The sequence below is a fragment of the Humulus lupulus genome, chromosome X (assembly GCF_963169125.1).
Source record: "Humulus lupulus chromosome X, drHumLupu1.1, whole genome shotgun sequence".
Taxonomy (NCBI): Eukaryota; Viridiplantae; Streptophyta; class Magnoliopsida; order Rosales; family Cannabaceae; genus Humulus; species Humulus lupulus.
This window is the reverse complement of record NC_084802.1, coordinates 50,978,202-51,000,771: the sequence shown is the minus strand read 5'-3', so window position 1 is coordinate 51,000,771 and position 22,570 is coordinate 50,978,202. Positions and strand designations below refer to the sequence as shown.

General features: G+C 37.4%; 1 protein-coding gene across 1 annotated transcript; it reads right to left on the bottom strand.

Annotated features, from left to right (window-relative positions):
• Positions 1-16,299: 16,299 nt before the first annotated feature.
• On the bottom strand, positions 16,300-21,830 carry LOC133805805 (uncharacterized). The gene is made up of 4 exons (XM_062243957.1): positions 21,650-21,830; positions 21,499-21,573; positions 21,336-21,407; positions 16,300-16,512 (listed from the first exon to the last, which is right to left on the bottom strand). The coding sequence occupies exons 1-4, from the start codon at positions 21,740-21,742 to the stop codon at positions 16,300-16,302; spliced, it is 453 nt and encodes a 150-aa protein (XP_062099941.1). The 5' UTR covers positions 21,743-21,830.
• Positions 21,831-22,570: the final 740 nt, after the last annotated feature.

The following is a 22,570-nucleotide window of genomic DNA, read 5'->3' as shown; positions in this document are numbered from 1 at the left end:
GGTAAAAAGACTCACGGATAAACCCATTGGCCTTCAGCTTGTCGACCTCTTCCTTTAAGGCCGCGTACCTTTCTGGGTCTAGCGCCCGCCTCTTCTGCCTAACGGGCCTCGCTTCTGGGGAGATATTTAGATGGTGGTACATTACACTGGGATCTATACCCACCACATCCTCATGACTCCATGCAAATACGTCTAGATTATCCTTCAAAAACCTTATCAACTCCTCCTTCACGTCATTTTGTAGGCTTCTCCCTATCTTCAGTCTTCTCAACGGTTCTTCCATCACTGTAACCTCCTCTACTTCCTCCACTGGTTCTGCTCTTGATTCTTCCACGGCTTGAGGTTCTAACTCCTGCGGGTTCCCCGCTAGCACATGCAATGCCTCATGTATCACCATGGGCATTAGTTTGCGCTGTTTCATAGGCGCGCGGAGTGAGGTGTTGTAGCACTCCCTCGCCTCTCTCTGTTCTCCTTTCATACTAGCAACCCCTCCTGGTGTTGGGAACTTGACCACCAGGTGATATATAGAAGTTATGGCTTTCAATTCTCTTAGGGATGGTCTCCCCAATACCGCATTGAAAGTCGACACGCAATCTACTACGACAAAGTTTGCCATGACTGTAGTCTGCCGGGGTTGCTCCCCCATGGTGAGTGCTAATTCGATCATCCCTAGAGGTTGCACCGAATCCCCCATGAATCCATATAGGGATGATTGGCAGGGCTTTAGATGACGAATGCCCAGTCCCATCTTTTCCAAGGCAGAGCGATACAGGATGTCCACCGAGCTCCCATTGTCCACTAGGACCCGATGCACACGCATATTTTCCAACTGAACAGTCAACACCAACGGATCATTGTGGGGAAAATGTACCCTCTGCGCATCCTCCTCAGTGAATGTGATCGAGTCATTTTCCCCCTTGAAGTTTTTCGGGGGTCGTTGTTCCAAACTCATGACGCAGGGTGGTGGACTTCGTCGGGCCTCTCTTGCATATCTATCTCGCCCCTTCCGAGAGTCCCCCCTAAATCCTGGACCTCCAAAAATGGTTCGGACCTCCCCCTGTATTTTTGGGGCTCGCCCTTGTGTCTGGGGTACCGTGGACTCGTCCTCCAGCTTTGGCCTTTCTCTCCTGACATAATGGCCTAGGTGCCCCCTGCGGATGAGCTCCTCAATTTCTTCCTTCAAATGGATACACTCCGCCGTGGTGTGACCGATATCCTTGTGGTACAGGCAGTATCTACTGGGATCCCTTTTGGACCGGTCGTTTCTCATTGGTGGGGGATTTTTGAAGGGAACTCGATCTTCGTTGGTGATGTAAATATGCTCCCTGGTATCTGTGAGGTTCGTATAGTAAGTGTAAGCCGCTTGCCTATGATCATTCCCCTGTTTGATCTTCCTCTGTTGATCATCTCTCGACCCATCATACACCCTTTTCTTCTTAGTTACATTCGACCCTTCGTTAGCTGGGGACTTCGCGTTGGGCTCCTCCTTTCCTGCCTTTAGGTTTGCGTGGCCATCCTCCACACGAATGTACTTCTGTGCCCTCTCGTAGAAGTCATCTAAGTCGATGACCTCCCTCTTCAACATGTTGTCCCACAACTTGCTTCCTGGGCGCACTCCAGCTGTAATGGCCATTTTTAACTCTCGACGGGTTAGGCTCCCCACTTTCGCGACCTCTATATTGAACCTGTGAATGTAGCTCTTCAAGCTTTTATTTTCCCCTTGCTTCACGTTGGCCAGGCTGCTGCCTGGCATCGTGTAGTCCCGCACGGCGTGGTGTTGTTGGAGGAATTCATCAGAAAACTGCTGCCAGGACCTGATGGACCCCGGTCTTAATCTTTTGAACCATTTGTATGCGGGTCCTTTCAATGTGACGGCGAAGCAGTGGCATCTGGCTCCATTGCCAATTCCTCTCAGTTTCATCAGGTCGTTAAACGCGTCCAGGTGGTACTTTGGATTCGTACTCCATTCATAGGGGGTCATATTGGGTTCCTTAAAAGTTGGCATGGAGCCGGATGGCCTGAATCTCCCTCACGAAGGGCGACTCATGGTCGAACTCTTCCTCAAAAGCCTGACCGCCAGAGGCGGTAAGGATCCTGCTTCGCAGGCTCCTCATTTCTATGTCCAGGTCCTACCTCCTCTTGCTTAGAGAGTCCCTCAAAGTGGACGGGTTAAGATCCGCCTTTCCCTTGCCCTCTCGAGGAGCCATAGGGGGTGTGGTCCCTTTACTCGCCCTCTTTTTATTGAGCTCCTCCCGTAAGTCCGAGGGTGCTCTCTTAGAGGTGACCTCATCCTCGTTGCGAGGGGCAGCGTTGGTCCTTGGCTCTGGTTTCAAGGCCTACTTCGGTGGTTCAGGATGTTCGCGTTGCTTTGCTCAGGGGGTGTGTTACTGGTAGAGTGTCGAGTCCTCCCATCATCTACTAGTACGGTGGTCTCTACCCCCCTCCCGACCTTTCTCCTTCCTCTTGGGCAAGGTCATGCTTGACTTACCATGCAATAGGCCATTCAGCACCTCTTGCATGTTCTCCAGGGTGGTCTTCAACCTTTGGTTCTTACGGTGGAGCTCACGTATTTCTTCTTCATAGAATCGAGATTTCGAACACGAGCTCACGGAATGGACGCAGGGATGCTAATCGTGCCTACGCGTAGAGGGGCACGGGTCCTGCCGGCCGGAGTTTGGTACTTGGGGTGGTCTAGGGAGTGGGAACTCATTAGCATTTCCCGGTGGTGCTCTTGGAGGACTCTCTACAGGCAGGACGCCCGGTGACGAGGCCTCTCTATCACCCTCGTGAACCTCAGGGTCCCTTGGGGGATCCACCTCTCTGGGTGGAGGGGGATCCTTCATGGAGGCCTTCAGCTGGACTCTGTTAAGGTAGACCTCCACCTCTCGAGGCTCCCTGAGTCGCTTTGAACGTCTTGGCATTTCTTCTTACTGGAAGTAATGGTAGAACATTAGCTTGGAACTTAAGTTCCCACAGACGATGCCAAACTGTTGACGGTGAGAACTCGTCAACTAAGTTAAGTTGGAAAGAATTGCAAGATAAAGATTATCAATAGAAAAGCCTTAGAAATTTAAGTATCAACTCTAAGAACAATTACAGAAAAACAATGGGGAAATCAGTTTTTCATTCACTATGGTGCACTTGCTACAGTAAATTTTCCAACCCCCCCCCCCCCCCCCCCCCCCCAAAATGGAAGTGGAGTCCATTTTATATTGGGCTCTAATGGCCCCTGATACATTGTTGTCCAGGGGACCAATCTGTGCATAAGTACACTATCAGGGGAGTGGTATCAGGTGTAGTGGTGTCGGCTCTGGTACACAGTCAGAATCCATGGGAGCACCTTAGCCTTTGTACCCGGTCATGACTCCACCACTCGCTTTGTACGGGTGTCAGAGACGTGGTGGTGGTGTAGCCACTCTTCGTACCATTCCCAACCGCCACTACTTGTTGGGCACAGGTGTCAGGCCCGTCCCCTGATCCTAGCAGGCATGTACGTACCCCTTTTGTGGTACCTTGTTCGTACTCTTTTTGATCTTGTGGGCCACCTCGACCACTGTCATTATGCACGCGGGGCCTTGGGACGAGATCCATTGGGGCGAGGTTGTCTCACACGCGTAGCTCTTTGGGAGAGGCCTTCACGAGATTCCGAGAGGGTGGCACGGCCTCGCGGCTGGGCCATGACGAGGGCCTCGCACAGCCGAGGTAGCATGGCCTCGCGTGGGTGAGGCGGGAGGGACACGACCTCGCAGCTGGGCCTCGGCATGGCCTCACATGTACGAGCCGGCAGGGACACGGCCTCGCAGCTGGGCCTCGGGCATGGCCTCGCGTGGATGAGGCGGCAGGGACACGGCCTTGAGGCTGGGCCTTGGGCGTGGCCTCGCATGGACGAGGCGGCAGGGACACGGCCTCGTGGCTGGGCGATGACGAGGGCCTCGCACGACCGAGGCAGCATGGCCTCGCGTGGGTGAGGCGGCAGGGACACGGCCTCGCGGCTGGGCCTCGCGTGGACGAGGCGGCAGGGACACGGCCTCGCGGCTGGGCCTCTGCGTGGCCTCGTGTCTACGAGGCTACAAGGACATGGCCTCGTGGCTGGGCCTCGGGCGTGGCCTCGCATGGACGAGGCGGCAGGGACACGGCCTTGCGGCTAGGCCTCGACGTGGATGAGGCGGCAGGGACACGACCTCACGGTTGGACCTCGGGCGTGGCCTCGCGTGGACGAGGTGGCAGGGACACGGCCTTGCGGCTGGGCGATGATGAGGGCGTCGTACGGCTGAGGCAGCATGGCCTCGCGTGGGTGAGGCGGCAAGGACACGGCCTTGCGGCTGGGCGTCGGGCGTGGCCTCGCGTGGACGAGGCGACATGGACACGACCTCGCTACTGGGCCTCGGTGTGGCCTCGCATGGATGAGGCGGTAGGGACAAAGCCTCGCGGCTGGGCCTCGGGTGGACGAGGTGGCAGGGACACGGCCTCACGTGGGCGAGGAGGCATGGACACGGCCTCGCGCCTGGGTGCGGTCGAGTGAGGCGGTGGCTTTAACATTCACTTAGGCCTTTATGGGTCCTTAGCGTGCGTCTTTGATCTTTTAAGGGCGTGGAATATTGAGCATCCACAGAGCCTAAATGATTTTTGTTAATTTAACTTTACCTAAGCCATTCAATTATAAGCTGTGAAAGTCCTATTGATTTATGAGCATGTGTTTTCTACATTAGTGGAGATTAGTATGTATAGAAAGCTCATGGGATAATGATATTATTTGATTGTAATAAAAAAAAAATTTGAGCATGAATTGATTCGAATACATTTTATTTATTAATCATGATTTTGAGAGCTTTTATTTTTGTTTGGACTTAAGTGAATTGGAAGAATGTTTAGACTGAATTTCTGGATTGTAAGTTAATTTTCCTAAAGATTATATAAGTGTGTTAGTCATCATAGCTTGAGTCGTGAATTACTGTTATCAGTTTGATTCAAGTTTGTTTGTTATTTAGGTTTTTAGTCGAGTCTGTTTCTTGTTGTGTTCTTTACTTGAGGGCGAGTAAAGAGTAAGTTTGAGAGAGTTTGATAACTCCATTTTAGTGTCGTGTTAGAATGTATTTTTGTGGTAATCTTGAGTCTTTATGTTTGTTTTGTGCAAGATTACGCTCGTGTTTGTCTTTGTTGTAGGTCGGCACTTTGGATCATGAGCTAAAAGTGAAAAGAAGGGAAAAAATGGTGGAAAAATGGAGCTTTCGGTGGTTGTTCGACTCAAATTGGTGCTAAGGATGAATTATAATAAGCATTTGTTAAAGGAAGAATGTCAAAAGGTTAAAATATGAAGAAAAAAATAGAATTAGAGTCGCGGGATGGGCTTAGGGGCCTTGACTCTAGCATAGTCAAAGGCAAAACCCAGGAGGTTCATGGAGATGCGGACCGCGGCGTGGGTTTAGAGGGTCGCGGCGCTTGGAGGGCTAACTAGATTTTTGAAGTTCTTTAAAAAGACACAGGACACAACCTAGGAAGGCCAAGTCGCAGCCCGCCTATGAAAAAAAAGAGGAATTCGTGTTTTTTTTTTTTGTATAAATTCAGACTTTAGGGTTTAATTAGGGTTAGGTAAGATTTTAATTACAACTTTAGGGATTAAATTTGATTCTGAGACAAGTTTTTCTGCACTTTCATATTTTTTATTTCTTCTTCAAGTCTTTGAATATTATGTTTCTGAATAATTATTTGGTAGTTTTAGTCATGTCTGATATGAAATAAACATCTCTATCTAGGGGTTAAAGTCTAGGGGTTAAAGTTGTCGTTTGGATTTCTATTTAATGTTATTATGATGTTCTATAAATTCGTCTTCTTTATTCTAATATATATAATGTTTTCTTAATGCTAGTAAATATCTTATCAATATTTGCTTGATTTATAATTTTGATTCAAAATTCGAAAGATGAGAATTGAATATGATATTGTTATATAGACATAGGTTACATATTGGACGAAAGTACCTGTATGTCTTGTGTAATAATTAGGTTTATATGCTTAATGTCTGTTATATGTTTAAATTTATCACAGAGATATAGAAAAGCTTCATATAGGTTGAGATCTTATATCTTGAAAAAGAATAGGAATCGATTGATGTTAACATGCTATTAGAATAGGAAGAAAGAAATTTAGAACTGATTAATAAAATTAATAGAATGAAAAGTTGATGAAGTTAATACCCTAGGTCTTTTTATTATTGATTTTTATCCTTTGATTAATTGTTTTGTTTTTAGTTATTGAAATTGTGTATATAGTTAGATCTATTCATCTTAATTTTACTTGCCAAATAGAAAGTAAAGAACGATTATTGGTAATTTGTTAATAGTCTCTGTGGGACGATATCCGTTCTTCTGGAATTTATTACTTGATACGACCATGTACACTTGCGTGCATATTTTACAGAACAATCATTGTCGTCCATACGGTCCCCTCACAGAGCACATGCACTTTCTTGGAACGATCCCCACTCGCCATACCATCACATAATCAATTGTTGTATGTGGAGTGGAAAAAGGGGGTGAGCTAACAGCTCAATAAGGAGAATCAAACCAAACATCAACATAAAAGCAAACCTCGTTAGCAAACCATAATCGCTTATCATAACAAGACATAGAATCATCATACAGAAAACTTATGCACGCATTACGCATGCAAATGGGAGAGATATTACGAGGAAACACTTGTGGTCCTCTCTATGACCACTATGGTCAACATTGTGGCTACCTTTGTCCACCTTTTACCTTCACAAGTACATGCAATGAAATATTTAGCATGCAACATGCAGTGCATAAACATTAGCATTCAAGCAAACATGTTTAACCTCCTTACCTTGGTGTGAGAGAGAGATGGAGAATTCCTTGAGAGAATAGTCTCACTTAATGGTCAAGACCTATCATCAAAATAATAAACTTAATAAAACATCACCATAAAAATAATAACTTTTGATAACTTACTACCATAAACATGTAAGCATCAAACTAACCCCCAAAATATAACTATTTTCACCATAACATATGCCACACGACCGTTGCATGGGCCATGCATACAAATAGCCTCCAAAAAGTTTTTCTTAAATCCCCAACCAAACTCACATGTTACCCTCCAAGTTTATCATGCTTTGATAACTCTAGGAATTAGAGTTATTTTTATGCTTTTAAACTTATATTTTTTTTACCAAGGAGGAGTGATTTGTGATGTTTTGTAATAGTTTTATTGTGTTTTCATTAAATATTAATTAAAGTAGGATAATATTAAATAGTATAGTAATACTGGGAAAATATCTAAAAAAATATTAGTTCATTATCTTGATAGGTGGTCTTTGAGTTTGGAGCAATTTGAGAAAGAATTAAAGTGTGAAGTGGAATCAGAATTTGACGAATGATGTGGCATTGCTGCAGCATAGCATCCCGGCAGCTACTCTATTTTGAGGGTCCACATGTGAAGTTTCTAATTTTTGGTATTTAACTCATTTTGTTGTAATTTTCTTAATCGGGCTGAAATTAATTGATAAAAGAATATTTGGGCTTTTATTGTACCTTGGCCCATTGGTGGTAAAGAAGACAAAAGAAATTAAAAGATAAAAAAAAAAATGAGGCCCACGTGACCTAAGGGAGGAGGTGACCTAAAGGAAGGGGGTCTTCTTTCTTGCTGAAAGATATATGACTAGCAGAGAAAGAAAAAGACCCAGCCGCCTATGCATATTGAAGAGACCCATTTTTTGGCAGCCATTAATGTGAAGGAAATAGGAGAGAGGAAGGAGAAAAGAAGGAAAGGCAAGAAGATAAACCACTTGAGACATCACTTGGGCTTGAATTTCTTACCTTTATTTATATTTTCTTTCAGTTTATTCTCTAAAATTTCAGATTATGGATTGTATTTATTTGGGTATTTTTTAGATTATGAGTACGAGCTAAACTCTAAATAGCTAGGATAATTAGAACCCTAATATGTGATTGTATTGTCACTTTTATATTGATGTTTATGCAACTTGATGTTTATTCATTCAAATATTTATCATGTTTAATGCATGATATTGATTGATCACCTCTAGTAGGTAATTAGGTTAATTTTTAATTCTAAAAAGGTTGAAATTAATGGACACACAATTTGAATGGTGCATGCTTGAACTCTTTGAATTCAAGATTGTAGTGATATAGACATATATTATTACCATGCATAGTCTTATGAAATTGATGCTTAAATTAAATCTTTGAAATTGAACTAGCATAGACATATGTGATTTAATTAAAAGATTAGAATCATAGTGCTTTGACGAAGCCTATGAAAATTAACTAAAATTCTAGGCTAATAGACTTCCAGTTGCTACAGCATCAGTCCAGCATCAGTGTCAGAGTTGCATATTAGGGGGATAATTATTTTAGTTGCTATCATACCATTTGTTACTCCTTGAATCAATTTTCCTGAGTTGTTTCTTTTATTTTTCAGCATTTAATTAGTATTTAATTACTTAGTTCATAGTCCACAATCTTTTTAATTAATTTTAGTGCTTTTAAATCATTTTATAGAACTTAGTTTCACAATTAATACTTAAGAAAACAGTCATTGTGGATACAATATCTGGTACTTGTTACTATACTACTTGTTGTTGACAGTGTACACTTGCACTCACATTAATTTTTGCACCAACATGCTTATAAAAGCAAAGAATTCACAAAGATAGTAAGATAACTCCTTAGTACTATGGTGGCGAAATCTCCCCATGTGATCCTCTTATCTTTGAAGCCTTTAAACCCTACCCATCATAGTTTACACATCATAGACCATTCTAAGTATATGACCTCTAAACCTTTATGAAAAGAACTATAAACCCAAAAGAAGACATTTACCTCTAAGATCTCATTCTTCTTCCTCCTTTCTTTCTCTCTTAAGATTCAAAGGTCTTTCCTCCTCACTCCTGCTCACACCACCTTGGCCTTCACTTTCTTCCTCAAAAATTTCAAGAGCCTTGCTTTTCTCTTGCTCTTCACGCCACTTTCTTCTTCTTGTTTGTGTGAAGAATATACGAGAAAATGCTCTCTATTTATAGGCTGTAAAAGCCTTCATGTAAAGCCCTAGACAACCAAGACCGTTACACTGTGTATTTTAAATAGTGCTAGGCTCGCTAATCGAGTCATTTGGCCATAAACGTGATTAACGACTTAGGGTTAAAAGTTTTGGATGAAAGGAACAGTCATTTCATTAAAATGTCAAGTGCGTACATGAGATCCCAAAATATACGTTTACCATGTCGTTTACAATTCCAAAAGGGTAACTGCAACTCAAAAATTACAAACAGCCGACCTAAGCAGAAAATAGAGTTTGACCATAGTTCCTTTGAGAAACCCCAGTCGTGGTGGTCGAGCAGCCGCATATGTATATGTCGCCACCGAAGCTCCCCAACTCATGGATGGTCCAGCTTCCCTTTCCCCTTACCTACACCACATAGCACCCGCGAGCCAAGGCTCAACAAGAAAACTTAAACATGCCCATTAGAAGTTAATAACATATTACATAATCATAATAAGCTTGCCTAGCAGTAATAACCCTACTCATGCATGCATTCTATTTAGATAAGCGTTGGTATTAAATGATCAAATCAAGTGTACGCAGCGGAATTTATGGACCCATTTTAATAAATATTAATACCATTCAGGATCATACACATATATAAATATTAATTCACATACAAATATATTAGGGGTTACCTCTTGTAGCCTATCAAGAGTCCTCGATTCTTTTTGTATAAATCAACGATCTTCCTATCCAGTGTTCTGAGATCTCACACCCTAATCTTCTAGACCAATCCTCAAACACACAATGACATGTGTGGGCACGTAGGATTCAAAATATTTATTTATGTGACTCCCTAAATGTACTCAACACATGAGATCTAGAGAGTTTTGAGAGAGAGAAGGTTTAGAATAGTTTTCAGGTTTAGAGAAAACTATCGCTATAGAGAGAGAGTATTTCAAAATAATGATCAAGTCTTATTCTAAAAGTCACGCACTATCAAACTTATAAAGATATTTATTCTAATTAAATAATATGTATTTAATTAAATATAATTCAAATTAAAACTGATTAGATATTTTTATTTAATTATTTATTTGAAATTCAAAATTCAAATCTCAGGGATTAAATCCCTGATGCTAGGCGCCACAAACTGTACAATACAGTGTGTGTCGCCCAAGACTGTATCAGGTTTCCCTGATTTTCTCATTTGTTTGTTTAATCAATCTTTAAGACAATATATTTATTCCAACATAAAATATTAGTTAATTAAAAATTAACTTTATCTTAAAATATTAGTTTTAAATTAAATAAATGAATACCATATTATAATTAAGATATTTATTGTTCTCTCTCTTTATGTTAATACAAACAAGAATAATATTAATTTTAACCTATAGATTTTCAAAATAAAAACTATATAGTTAAATAATTAATTAATTCAGAATTACTGAATTACCCACAATTATCACATAATATTTTCCTTGTCTTGAAAAATTAATTCCTTTGCAATTTAGACATTTCTCTTTACAAATCTTTCTTTTGACTTCCTTATCCTTGACAATGTAGGACAGAGGTGATTGAGGGACCATGGACCTATAATATAAAGCTCCAATAAACCAAATTATTAATTAAATTCTTTAATTCAATAATCTTGTTTATTAATTCCATGATTACTCCACTATAAATATGGAATCGCACTCTAAATATTTATAGAATTATATTTATAGAGTTTTCTCTAGTAGTCCATTGATATAATCAATATATGTAGTTCTATCCTCCATTATTTGTTCACTAATTAGAGCTGGTCAAAATTACTGTTTTACCCTTCTAATTACCTCTTGATCTTTAAGTACTATTAATTCACTAGCAAATAATTAATCTATAATCTATAACTATTCAATTCCAGAATCAACCCTTAAGGGAACAACTATTTGATCCATTAGGAAAGCATGAATTCCATTATTGTAATTCATGTTCCCAGCCATCCATGGTATTGACTCTCGAAAACAAAAGTCATTAGCCTCATTATTCTAAGAGACATTAACGAGTGAATCAAAAGATCCAATAAACATAAATAGGAGTTCATCAATACTTAGGATTTAGACTGATCTACAAATGATCATCTATTATGATAAGAATTAAATCTTTACGTCAAAGGACAAGTTTATAAAGATAATTAATTATCATCGGTCATGTCATGTATAATCTCTATTATATACAACACATTTACTAAGATGTCTATCCACATCAGTAATCTGAATCTAGATTACTCGCATCTCGTATGCTTAGCAAACCGTACTAGTAACCATTCATTAAAGATTCCTTACTTTAATATGTTACTAACTATTTTATTAATTATATATGATCTTAATTCTCTTGTACTAGTACAATATCATATTCTCATGAATGAATATGGAATTTTCTTGATATTAATATATAATTAATTCAAACAATAATTATAACATTCAAATATAATAAAATTGTACTTTTATTTAAAACCAATAAAATGTCTTTACATACTTTTGGGGCATTAATCCTAAAAATCTCCTACTTGCCCTAAAAGCAAGTGAGGCATCTCCCTTAATCCCATATTGCACACGTGACCCGTGAACGACTTTGCAGGAAGTGTCTTGGTAAACGGGTCAGCCAGGTTCTATTCTGATGATATCTTCATAACAGACATATCACATCGTTGTATAATCTTCTTACCATAAGGTATTTCCTTTCTATATGCTTCCCTCTCTTGTGACTTCTCGGTTCATCTTTCAAGCACCTTATCTATATAATTCTCCTGAGAAAGTACCAAGAGTTTGTTCTTCCTATCCCTTAGGATTTGGATTCCCAGAACATAGCTCGCTTCGCCCAAATCTTTCATTCCGAACTTTTCAGCTAACCACTTCTTCATGTTTGACAATGTCTCTACATTGTTCCCAATGAGCAAAATGTCATCAACGTAAAGAACTAAGAAAACCACCACTTTTCCTTTGATGTATTTATGCACACATGTTTCATCGACATTCTGTTCGAAGCCATATGTTTTAATTGTTTCATCAAAAGTGATATTCCAAGAACTAGATGCTTGCTTTAATCCATAAATGGATTTCAGCAACTTGCACACCTTTTGATCTTCCCCTTTCTTTTTGAACCCTTCTTGTTGTACCATATAGATACTTTCATCAAGATAGCCATTCAGAAATCTTGTCTTGACATCCATTTTCCATATCTCATAATCATTGGCAGCCGCTATGGATAAGAGGATACAAATGGATTTAAGCATGGCCACAGGAGAAAATGTTTCTTCATAATCAACACTTCTCTCTAAGTGTAATTCCATGGATAACCAAGACCGTTACACTGTGTATTTTAAAATAGTTCAAGACTTGCTAATCAAGTCATTTGAACATAAATGTAATCCTAAAGTCAACTAACACGTTAGGGCTAAAAGATTTTGATCATAAACGGTTAATTTTCATTAAACAGATGTTTGATACATGGGATCCCAAAAACATGGTATATGTGTAAAATAAAATCCCCAAAATCGGGTACAACAAAAGCTAGTCTAATGGTAAAATACAGTTTAGAGCTCTATTCCTGTAACTTTCCCTTGGCTATGGCGGTCGAGCAGCTGCCGATGTACACTTCGCCCCCAGAGCTCTCCGACTCATGGTTGGTCCAATTTCCCTTTGCCTTTACCTGCACCACATAGCACCCGTGAGCCAAGGCACAACAAGAAAACCATAAACAACAAACACACATAGCAACACTAGCAGTCAATGAACTTTAATCCAACTAATTCAATTATTCAGCAGAGTACAAGCATTAGGCTAAAAAATGGTAAACATATATTTCCAAGCACGCGTATTACTCAGTAATACAGATGTTCAAGGTCGGCACCCTTAGGTCGAGCCCTCTATTTATCTAGCTGACCCCGACTCGCTTAGGCCAAGCTGCGTTCAGTACGCTTATCATCAGCCCCAACACCCTTAGGTTGTACTTCCATACAACGCATAGCATTAATACAATCACACAATACATATATTCAAATACATGGAACCTTAGTCCCAAGCACAACCACATGGGTGCAATTTTCATACCTCGAATCCGGAGCAATAAATTAAGTGCAGTCCCGAGCACGATCCTTAGTCCTGAGCCTTAGCGACAACCCTAGTCACAACACCAATGGGTAACTATCGATCTTTAATCCAAATAAATGTTTAGGGAACAAAAACTAGCCTCCAAGACCTCAAATTCAACTGAACCAGTCAGTAGAATTTCCCATTTTGGGCTGTGACTTGCCATAAGGGCTGCGACCCATCTTAAGCTTGAGGCCCAGCCTTCCCAACTAAAGGGCACGGGCCGTGACTTGCAGCCATCTAGGTCACGGTGCGCCTAGCGAACAAAGGCATCCAGCCTCTTAAAATATGCGAACTGCGGCGCCTGAAGAACAGGGTCGCGACCCGAGGCCCCAAACCCAGAAATTCCTTCTTTTTCTCAACGTTTCCCTCGAGCCTAAACCTTAAAATCCAACCCAAACCTTCAGCCACATTTATAATTGAACCTTGAATTTCATCCTTACAACCTAAACATCATAACTAGTCTATAAACCACTTCTTACACCTATTAACCACTCAAATTCAACCAAAACCCAGAATTTACACGAGTTTTAAAATCAATAATAATTCAGCTAGATTTAGAAAATTAGGATTGGAACTCTTGCCTGAATCAATAGTCTAAACTCCTTAGAAACCATTGACTGACCTTAGCTTGACTTCCCCTAGCTCAAACCAGCCCAAAACCTTGAGTTTCCTTCTGTTTTTCTTCAGCTTCAAGACACAAGGAGAGGGAGAGTAAGAGTACGTGAGTGAGAGGGAGAGAGAGAATATCTAAATGCTTCAAGAGGGTTGTGATATTTTCCTAAGACCCAGCTGATCAAACAACTTAGCTAAAAAGACTAAAATACCCCTCAAGTTTTCCCAGCCCTCTAATAGCCTCCAAGGGTAAAATGGTTTTTCTCCCAATTCCCGCTAATTCCTCAAGTGTTCCTACCATTTACCAATTAATCCCATCATGTCCAATTAATTACCAAATACATATTCATTATTCAATAAATCCCAAAATATCCTATAATTTCCCAAAATACCCCTAGGCTCCCCCCGCCCCCCCCCCCCCCCCCCAAGCCGGGTATTAAACCCCGCTGTGACTATTCCACTAACCCACTCACTAGGACCGTCTCGAGCCATATACTGTAATATATCTACATAATAATGTGGTCTCAACCATTTATCACATATAATCACATTTACGTCCTTAATAGGCCAAAATTACAAATATTCCCTTATAAATAGTAAAGGGCCCACACGCATATCTAATACTCATAAACATGCATATAATATATCCACAAAATCATTCATTTAATCAATTAAACACACATATATCCAATTATGCCCTCTTGGCACGCTAATCAAGGCACTAAACCCTATTAGCAATTTTGGGTCGTTACACTGAGTGCAACCTTTAGCTACAAGCCTCGCTTTCAAAGTCTCTACTTTCCCATCTACACCTCTTTTCTTATTGTATATCCACTTACACCCTATGGGCCTGACATCTTCATGTGGATCCACAAGTTCCCAGATATAATTGGAATACATCGATTCCATTTCTTGGTTCGTGGCTTCTTGCCATTTCTCCTTTTCAGGATCATCCATTGGATCTTTAAAGGTTAATGGATCGTCCTTGCCTATATAAAAAACAATGACATGTGCCTCATGTTCGTAGCGAATAGGTTGTCTCACAATCCTCCCACTACGACGTTGCATCAGGGTTTCTTTTTCAGGAATCATGGTTTCCTAAGTTTGTCGTTTTTATTTAATGATGAAGATGATTGTGATGGAATCTTATCAGATGTGAGTTCCTCCAATACTACCTTGCTCTGAGGTTTATAGTTATTCATATAGTCATGTTCGAGGAAGGTCGCATTTGTGGAAACAAATACATTTTGATCTTTGGGACTATAGAAATAACCACCTCTTGTTTCTGCAGTGTAGGAAAAAAAAATGCACACTTCCGACCTTGATTCAAGTTTCCCTGATTTAGATCTAAGAACTTGAGTAGGACTACCCCAAATGTGGAAATGGTGCAAACTAGGTTTGTTTCCATTCCACAGTTCTAATGGCATTTTGGTAATGGTCTTAGATGGGACTACATTCAAAATGTACGCCGTCATTTGAAGTGCACATCCCCAAAATGTGAGAGGAAGTGAAGAATAGCTTAACATAGACATCACCATGTCCAACAAGGCCATGTTCCTTCTTTTAGAGACACCATTTTGCGGTGGCGTTCCTAGTGTTATGGGTTGGGATAGAATACCATGCTCCAGCAAGAAATCTTTGAATTCTAAATCCAAATATTCTCCACCTCGATCAGATTGAAGTGTCTTTAGAGTCTTACCTTACTGTTTCTCAGCCTCAACTTTGAATTCTTGAAACTTACCAAAGGTTTCAGATTTCCTAAGCATTAAGTAAGTATGGCCATATCTTGAGTAATCATCAATAAAAGTGACGAAATACTCATACCTACCTCTTGCTTGTACATTGATTGGACCACAGACATCGCTGTGTACAAGCTCCAAAGGTTCTTTGGCTCTATTGCCTTTCGCTGAGAAATGACGTTTGGTCATTTTTCCTTCTAGACAAGATTCACAAACCGAGAGAGGTGCATCTTTTGTTAACCATTTTATCCTATCTAGACCTATATGAACAAGTGTAAGATGTCAAAGATATGTGTCATCCTCGTTTGATACTTTATGTCTTTTGTTACCTTGTGATTTTTCTACTGTAAATAATTTTGAATTATTGAGCGTGAGTTCATTTTAATGAAAGCGATAAAGTCCAAATATTCAATTGCATGTCTAAAGAAAAAATTAAGAATAATCAAATTATAAATAAAATATTCTAAAGTCATTACATGCAATGCAATTCAAAATTAACTAAAAGGAAAATGAACTAAACATTGTTCAAACAACAATAAAGTTTTTTTTTTAATAAAACTAAAGAACTTTAAATAAATGGACTTTCTTCAACACTTTCTTGAACTAGACGTTTTTCCTCTTTTCCTATTCAACTTTTTGTCTCCATCTGCAAGTTCCTCTTGATCGCTCAAGTGTTTGTAAAGAAGAGAAAATAAAAAAAATATGATTAGTCGTTTCAAAATCAAAGATTCAAAACTATATGTATCATAACCCACTATTAAGCCTAAGGTAAAGGTTAATCATAACTACATTTTTCGTGATTGTGGTCTTGTTTGTAAATCCTTAAATGTAGCATCCCACCAATCACAAGCATATTCAATGTGTTCGAACTTTTTCCTTAGCTTCTCTTCCATGGTACCAAGACAGTAAAATCTCGCCATGTGATTTGTTCTCATCCAATCAGCATATTTCTCATGTTCCTCTTTGCTTGCATCCCATGATGGTACAGGTGGAGGCCTCTTATCATTATAAATATGTTTAAGATTTTTGGCTAGAAAAACGAATAAATTTGAATTTTCCCATCCATCTTCATCCTCTTTAGTCATTTTTTACTTTATTTATATGATCATCAATCTTTTGATGCATTACTGGGCACGTTGTAGCAAAATAATTGGGTGGCAACATTTTATGATTGAAAATAAAATACAATAATATTATCATTTGAAAAATATCAATGCTTTGGAAAGTAAATATGATACATGAAGGCAACAGTTAAAACACATAAATTAACATTTACTTTTCCACGATAAAACTACCCAACACATAAAGTGCCGCCTTAGGGTCGGTCAAGTTGAATTCAGATAGTTTATAAGACAATCTTATCTTTATAATTTAAAACACAAAATAACTCTTCATTTTCTCTTTTAAATATAAAGTACCGCTGGTTTGGTCAAGATGCAATTATCCACTGCAAATGCTTAGTTACATCTTTGTAAGTGTAACCCATTATTTTAGAATTCATGACTTAACTTAGAGAGTGTCGGCTTAGGGTCGGTCAAGCCTAAAATACATCACTTCTTCCTATCTTTGTAAGAAGCCAACATTGATATTAATATGTCTAAAAATCTTCTTTAGGGCGACAGAAACAAAGTCTTCTCGAGTCCTTATTCATATCTCACGTTGTTGTAATAATAATGGAGACCATAGGTCACATTGAGATGTTCACCTTCTCCCACTTACTAGTTTAGATTAAATGTATTTTATTGAACTGATCAATTAATTCTAAATTAATTACTAATTTATTAATAACCCTATGAATGTAATTAATTACAAAATTCATAATTATAAAATAGCATGTTTCTATAATTAATGTGATCTAAATAATTACCCATTACATTCTCCTAACTTTACTAAAAATGCTTTTTACATAAAATTGGCTATCTTAAAGGCTTATAAAATCTATTGCCTTTATTATGGTGTGAGTTACCAAGTTTTCACTAATTTAATACTTAGTAGTTCACATGCAATTGGTTTCTCCAAAACAATTCATATAAACAAATAAGACAATCTTAGATAATCATGTTTCTAAAAGATGCATGATTAATGAGAAACTGTGTGGGTTTCATGAATGGCATGTAATTGACTAATGCATGATCATGTTATCAATCAAACATCAATGAACATTTATTTAAATAAATAAATAAACAATAAATGATGAACCGAGTACTAATGAGTATTTCTAAGATTTACAACCCTATGAAATAATTAGAAATAAAATTGCAATCTAAGCCTATGTAGCTTTCAAGACTCTCCAAGAATGATCCTCCTCTCCTTTAGGCTTTCTTGCTAACCTTTAGGAGCTTTATTTTGCCCAACTTATTAATTAGAAACAAACTTTCTAATTAATTTATTTAATTAAAACTAACTTTTAATTAAATAACCGTTTTTTGTCATCTTTTTAATTTAGTTGAATTTAAATAATTAAATAATCAAATTCAAATAATTATTGAAACTTAAGATATTAAAATATCTTAATCTACTAAAAGATTTTTTATTTTAATTGTTTAATAAAATAAAATAAGATAATTAAACTTTTAAATTCAAATATTTTAAAAATTAATTAAATAAAAGATATTTGCAACAACTTAGGAATTAGAGTTTTGGGCACCAAGATGGTGCCCTAGGGCCGGCGACACAAGGGGAGCTAAGGCCTCGGGTGGCAAGTTGGCGTGCAGGGGCTCAGCAGGGGCCTGGCGCACGAGTGCAGCAGGTGCGGAGGTAGGCAGTTGCATGGTACGCAAGGCGCAGGGTGCGCACAGGGAGCCGCAGGGCGCACACAGGGAGTCCCGAGGCTAGTGGCTGCGTCTAGCGCGCGGCTGTGGGAGGCTCGGGCCTAGGCGTGTGCGAGGGTGAGCAGGGCCTCTGGCCATGTGCCTCTTAGTTGCATGGCTCGGGATCCTCCTCATCTTTGTGTACAGATTTTTAAAAAACATATTTCTCAAATAAATTTACAAAAATCCTATGCCCTTTATGGCTTACACAAGATCTAGAAAAATAATAAAATTTCTAACCTAATAGCACCATATAATTAACAAATCCATCATTCAACCATACATTCAAAAAACATATCCATCCATTCAATATATATATACATCAACATACATATAACAAATGCAAGAAACCCACACAGTATTTAATATATATATATATATGTATAGACTATTCTAATACAAATTGTTGGTATTAAATGATTAAATCAAAGGTACGTAGCGGAATATATGGACCCATTTTAATAAATATTAATACCAGCCAGGATCATACACAAATAAATATTAAATCACATACAAATAGATCAGGGATTACCTCTTGTAGCCTATCAAGTGTCCTTGAGTCTTTTTGTATGAATCAACAATCTTCCTATCCAGTCTTCTTAGATCTCACACCCTGATCTTACAGACCAATCCTCAAACACACAAGGACGTGTGTGGGCAAGTAGGATTCAAAAGGTTGATTTATGTGACTCCCTAGATGTACTCAACACATGAGATCAAGAGAGTTTTGACAGATAGAAAGTTTAGAATAGTTTTCACGTTTAGAGAAAACTATCACTTTAGAGAGAGAGTATATACTTTTTTATTTTTAAAAATAATGATCAAGCCTTATTCTGAAAGTCACATACTATCAGACTTAAAAAGATATTTAATCTATTTGAATAATCTTTATTTAATTAAAATATAATTCAAATTAAAACTTATTAGATATTTTTATTTAATTATTTATTTAAATAATATTTAAAAAGAATGATTGAATAACTGATTAAAAAAAATTATTTGAAATTCAAAATTCAAATCCCACGGATTAAATCCCTGATGTGAGGCGCCACACATTGTACAATACAGTGTGTGTCGCCCAAGCCTGTATCAGGTTTCTCTGATTTTCTCATTTGTTTGTTTAATCAATCTTTAAGACAATATATTTATCCCAACATAAATATTGGTTAATTCAAAATTAACTTTATCTTAAAATATTAGTTTTAAATTAAATAAATTAATACCATATTATAATTAAGATATTTATTATTCTCTCTCTTTATATTAATACAAACAAGATTAATACTAATTTTAACGTATAGTTTTTCAAAATAAAAAGTATATAGTTCAATAATTCACAATTAATCAATTACCCATAATTATCACATAATTATTTCATTGCCCTGGAAAATTAATTCCTTTGCAATTTAGTCATTTCTCTTTACAAATCTTTCTTTTGACATCCTTACCCTTGACAATGTAGGACAGAGGTGATTTGGGAACTGTGGACCTATAATACGAAGCTCCAATAAACTAGATTATTAATTAAACTCTTTAATCTAATAATATTATTTCTTAATTCCATGATTACTCCACTATAAATTTGGAATTTCACTCTAAGTATTTATAGAAATATATTTACAAATTTTTCTCTAGTAGTCCATTGTTATAATCAATATATGTAGTTATGTCCTCTATTATTGGTTCGTTAATTAGAGCTGGTCAAAATTACCGTTTTACCCTTCTAATTACCTCTTGATCCTTAAGTATCACTAATTCACTAGTGAATAGTTAATCTATATTCTAATTATAGATTTGAGCTCAATAACTATTTAGTTCCAGAATCAACCCTTAAGGGAAACTACAAGAAAAAATGATTTTAATAACACCAAAAATGTGTTATCAAAACATACCATAACACTTTTTGATGTGTAAAGACCAACTATGTTATCGTAGGTCAGGGTACTTTACATAACACTTTATCATTGTTATACATATGTGTTATTATACTGTCAACAATAACACACTTTCTGTGTTATTTTAATAAATAGATAAGTGTTTAACTATATTATTTATAGTCGATTATATAACACATTTCAATACTTATAAATTTGTGTTAAACGACACTTTAGTATAACACATTTTTTGTGTTATACTACACTTTAGTATAACACATTATTTGTGTTATATAATGAAGTTTGCATAACAAAATTCTTTGCATAAAAAGTGTTATTGTAATAGATATTATAACACAATTTTCGTATTATTTTAATATTTAGATAAGTTTAATTTCTCATTATATATTCATTTATATAAAACTAATTTATTCTATTATATTTTAATTTTTTTTATATAATTAAAATTAGCTTTCTAATATATACTAGCATCATCAAATGAACTTGATTTTCAAATAACAAAAAAAGTAAAAACATTCAACATTGTATTAACAATCCACAAATTAGTTTAAAACATTAAACACTGTCATCAACAACAAAATGTTCTTTAAGTATTCAAGTAGTCTTAAATATTCAACATATTGAAAAGTTACTACTTTCAACACAAAATATTCTACAGCTGCCCAACACAAAGCCTTTAAAATTAAGTATCCTTTTCTATTTCGCTTGTCACATCTGCAAAATAAATAAAGAAATATTTTATTGTTATTATCTAGCATCACAAATTACTTCAAGAAAATGCTATGGAAATTATATCCAAAAGAGGACACCACATACAAAATAATGAATTCACAACTACACCAAAGCAAACAAAGAAACCAAACACTAAATTATAAGACATTGGTTCTTTTTTGAGTATGAAAATGTACCTCTTGGAATAACTTTTTTAGAAGGCCATGCAATTGTGGAACCAACTGCTTCTTGTATTGTAAGCATCGCATTATTAGGACGAAATAAGTAAGATTCTGGTACAATATCAACATCAACCCATACTCGCATAAAGTCTGGTCCAACAGGCTTTCCATGTACAGTTATCATTGGATCACTAGAATCCCAACGACCTTTAGCAACAATTACATTTGCCCAGTCAAGCAAGTAGCAAGCATTCTTCCCTTCTGTAAAGTTATGTCTTTTTTCTAGTGCAATACTCTACCAAATTGATTTTAAAGACAATATATTAGTTTCTATATTTGTTCTTCTAAAATGAAAATTTAAAACAATAACAACTTTGATAATTTACCTTAGGGGACTGAATATTGTTTGACTGCGGTACATTGCGAGACTGTCCTTCGCTTGGTGTCACTTTACCACCAACCTAAATATAAAACCAAGATAAGTTTCATTGGAAGAAAAGAAAACTAAGGTTTATAAGTGCAAGATAGAATTACCACCAAGTGTTCTTTAAGTAGATTCATCATTTCAGTCATTTTGAGCTTCATATTCTGTTGCTCTTCTTCTAACTTGGAGATCTTGCTATTACACATATTAACAACAGTTAGCTTCGACCTTGTTACGCTTCTTCTGTGTCCGATTAAACGACCAGATTTTGGGTTACCAAACAATTTTGTCAAGGCATCCTCATCAGCGTTGTCTGTAGTTCCAGATTTTGGGTCTTCATGGAGAATCTCATTCAATGAACCCTGCATATAAATTAGTATAACTAATGTATTCATTATGGAAAATAAATATAAATTCACAAAAATTAAATGACTAATACTCACAAAAATATCAGATGTCGTTGGGTTTACAGGTTCACCATTCTTCTTGGTATGGGCTCTCTGAAAAGCATCGATTCTAGATATTTTAACATCCTCATTTTCTTTTTTCTACACAATACAACAATAGAGATTATAAAATAGAGACTACAATAATGGAAGCAAAAATACAAACTATATAAAACTTAATTATTACCATATCATCGATTGTTCGAGCATATCCTCTTTGACTTAAGGTGTGTGGAACAACTTTCTTTCTTCTCTCTTGGTATTTGGCCCTTATATCCTATTTAATAAATAAGTAAAAGAGGCATAACTATATTTAATTTAACACCAACAGAGATAAAAGAGGCAGCAACATCACTTCTTACATCATATTTCTTACCAAATCTTCTTTACTAATTTTTTTGGCAACAAATGCTCTCCATTCTAAATCACTTTTTATGCAATATGGCTTTAAGGCTAGTCGTTCACTCTCATTTTTTGCATTGATAATATCCTTTACAAGTCTAGATTTCCCAGCTCTCCATAGTTCTGCCATCATTTCAAAGCACATCTTTTTTTGCCAATCATCATGTAAGTCATATTGTGCCTACA

Coding starts and splice junctions, on each gene's coding strand:
- LOC133805805 (XM_062243957.1), bottom strand. CDS start 21,742: ATGTGTAATAGCAAGATCTCCAAGTTAGAAGAAGAGCAACAGAATATG. Junction 21,408..21,498: donor ACAATATTCAGTCCCCTAAG/GTAAATTATCAA, acceptor TCAATTTGGTAG/AGTATTGCACTAGAAAAAAG. Junction 16,513..21,335: donor ACTTGCTTGACTGGGCAAAT/GTAATTGTTGCT, acceptor TATAATGATAAG/AGGCCTCCACCTGTACCATC.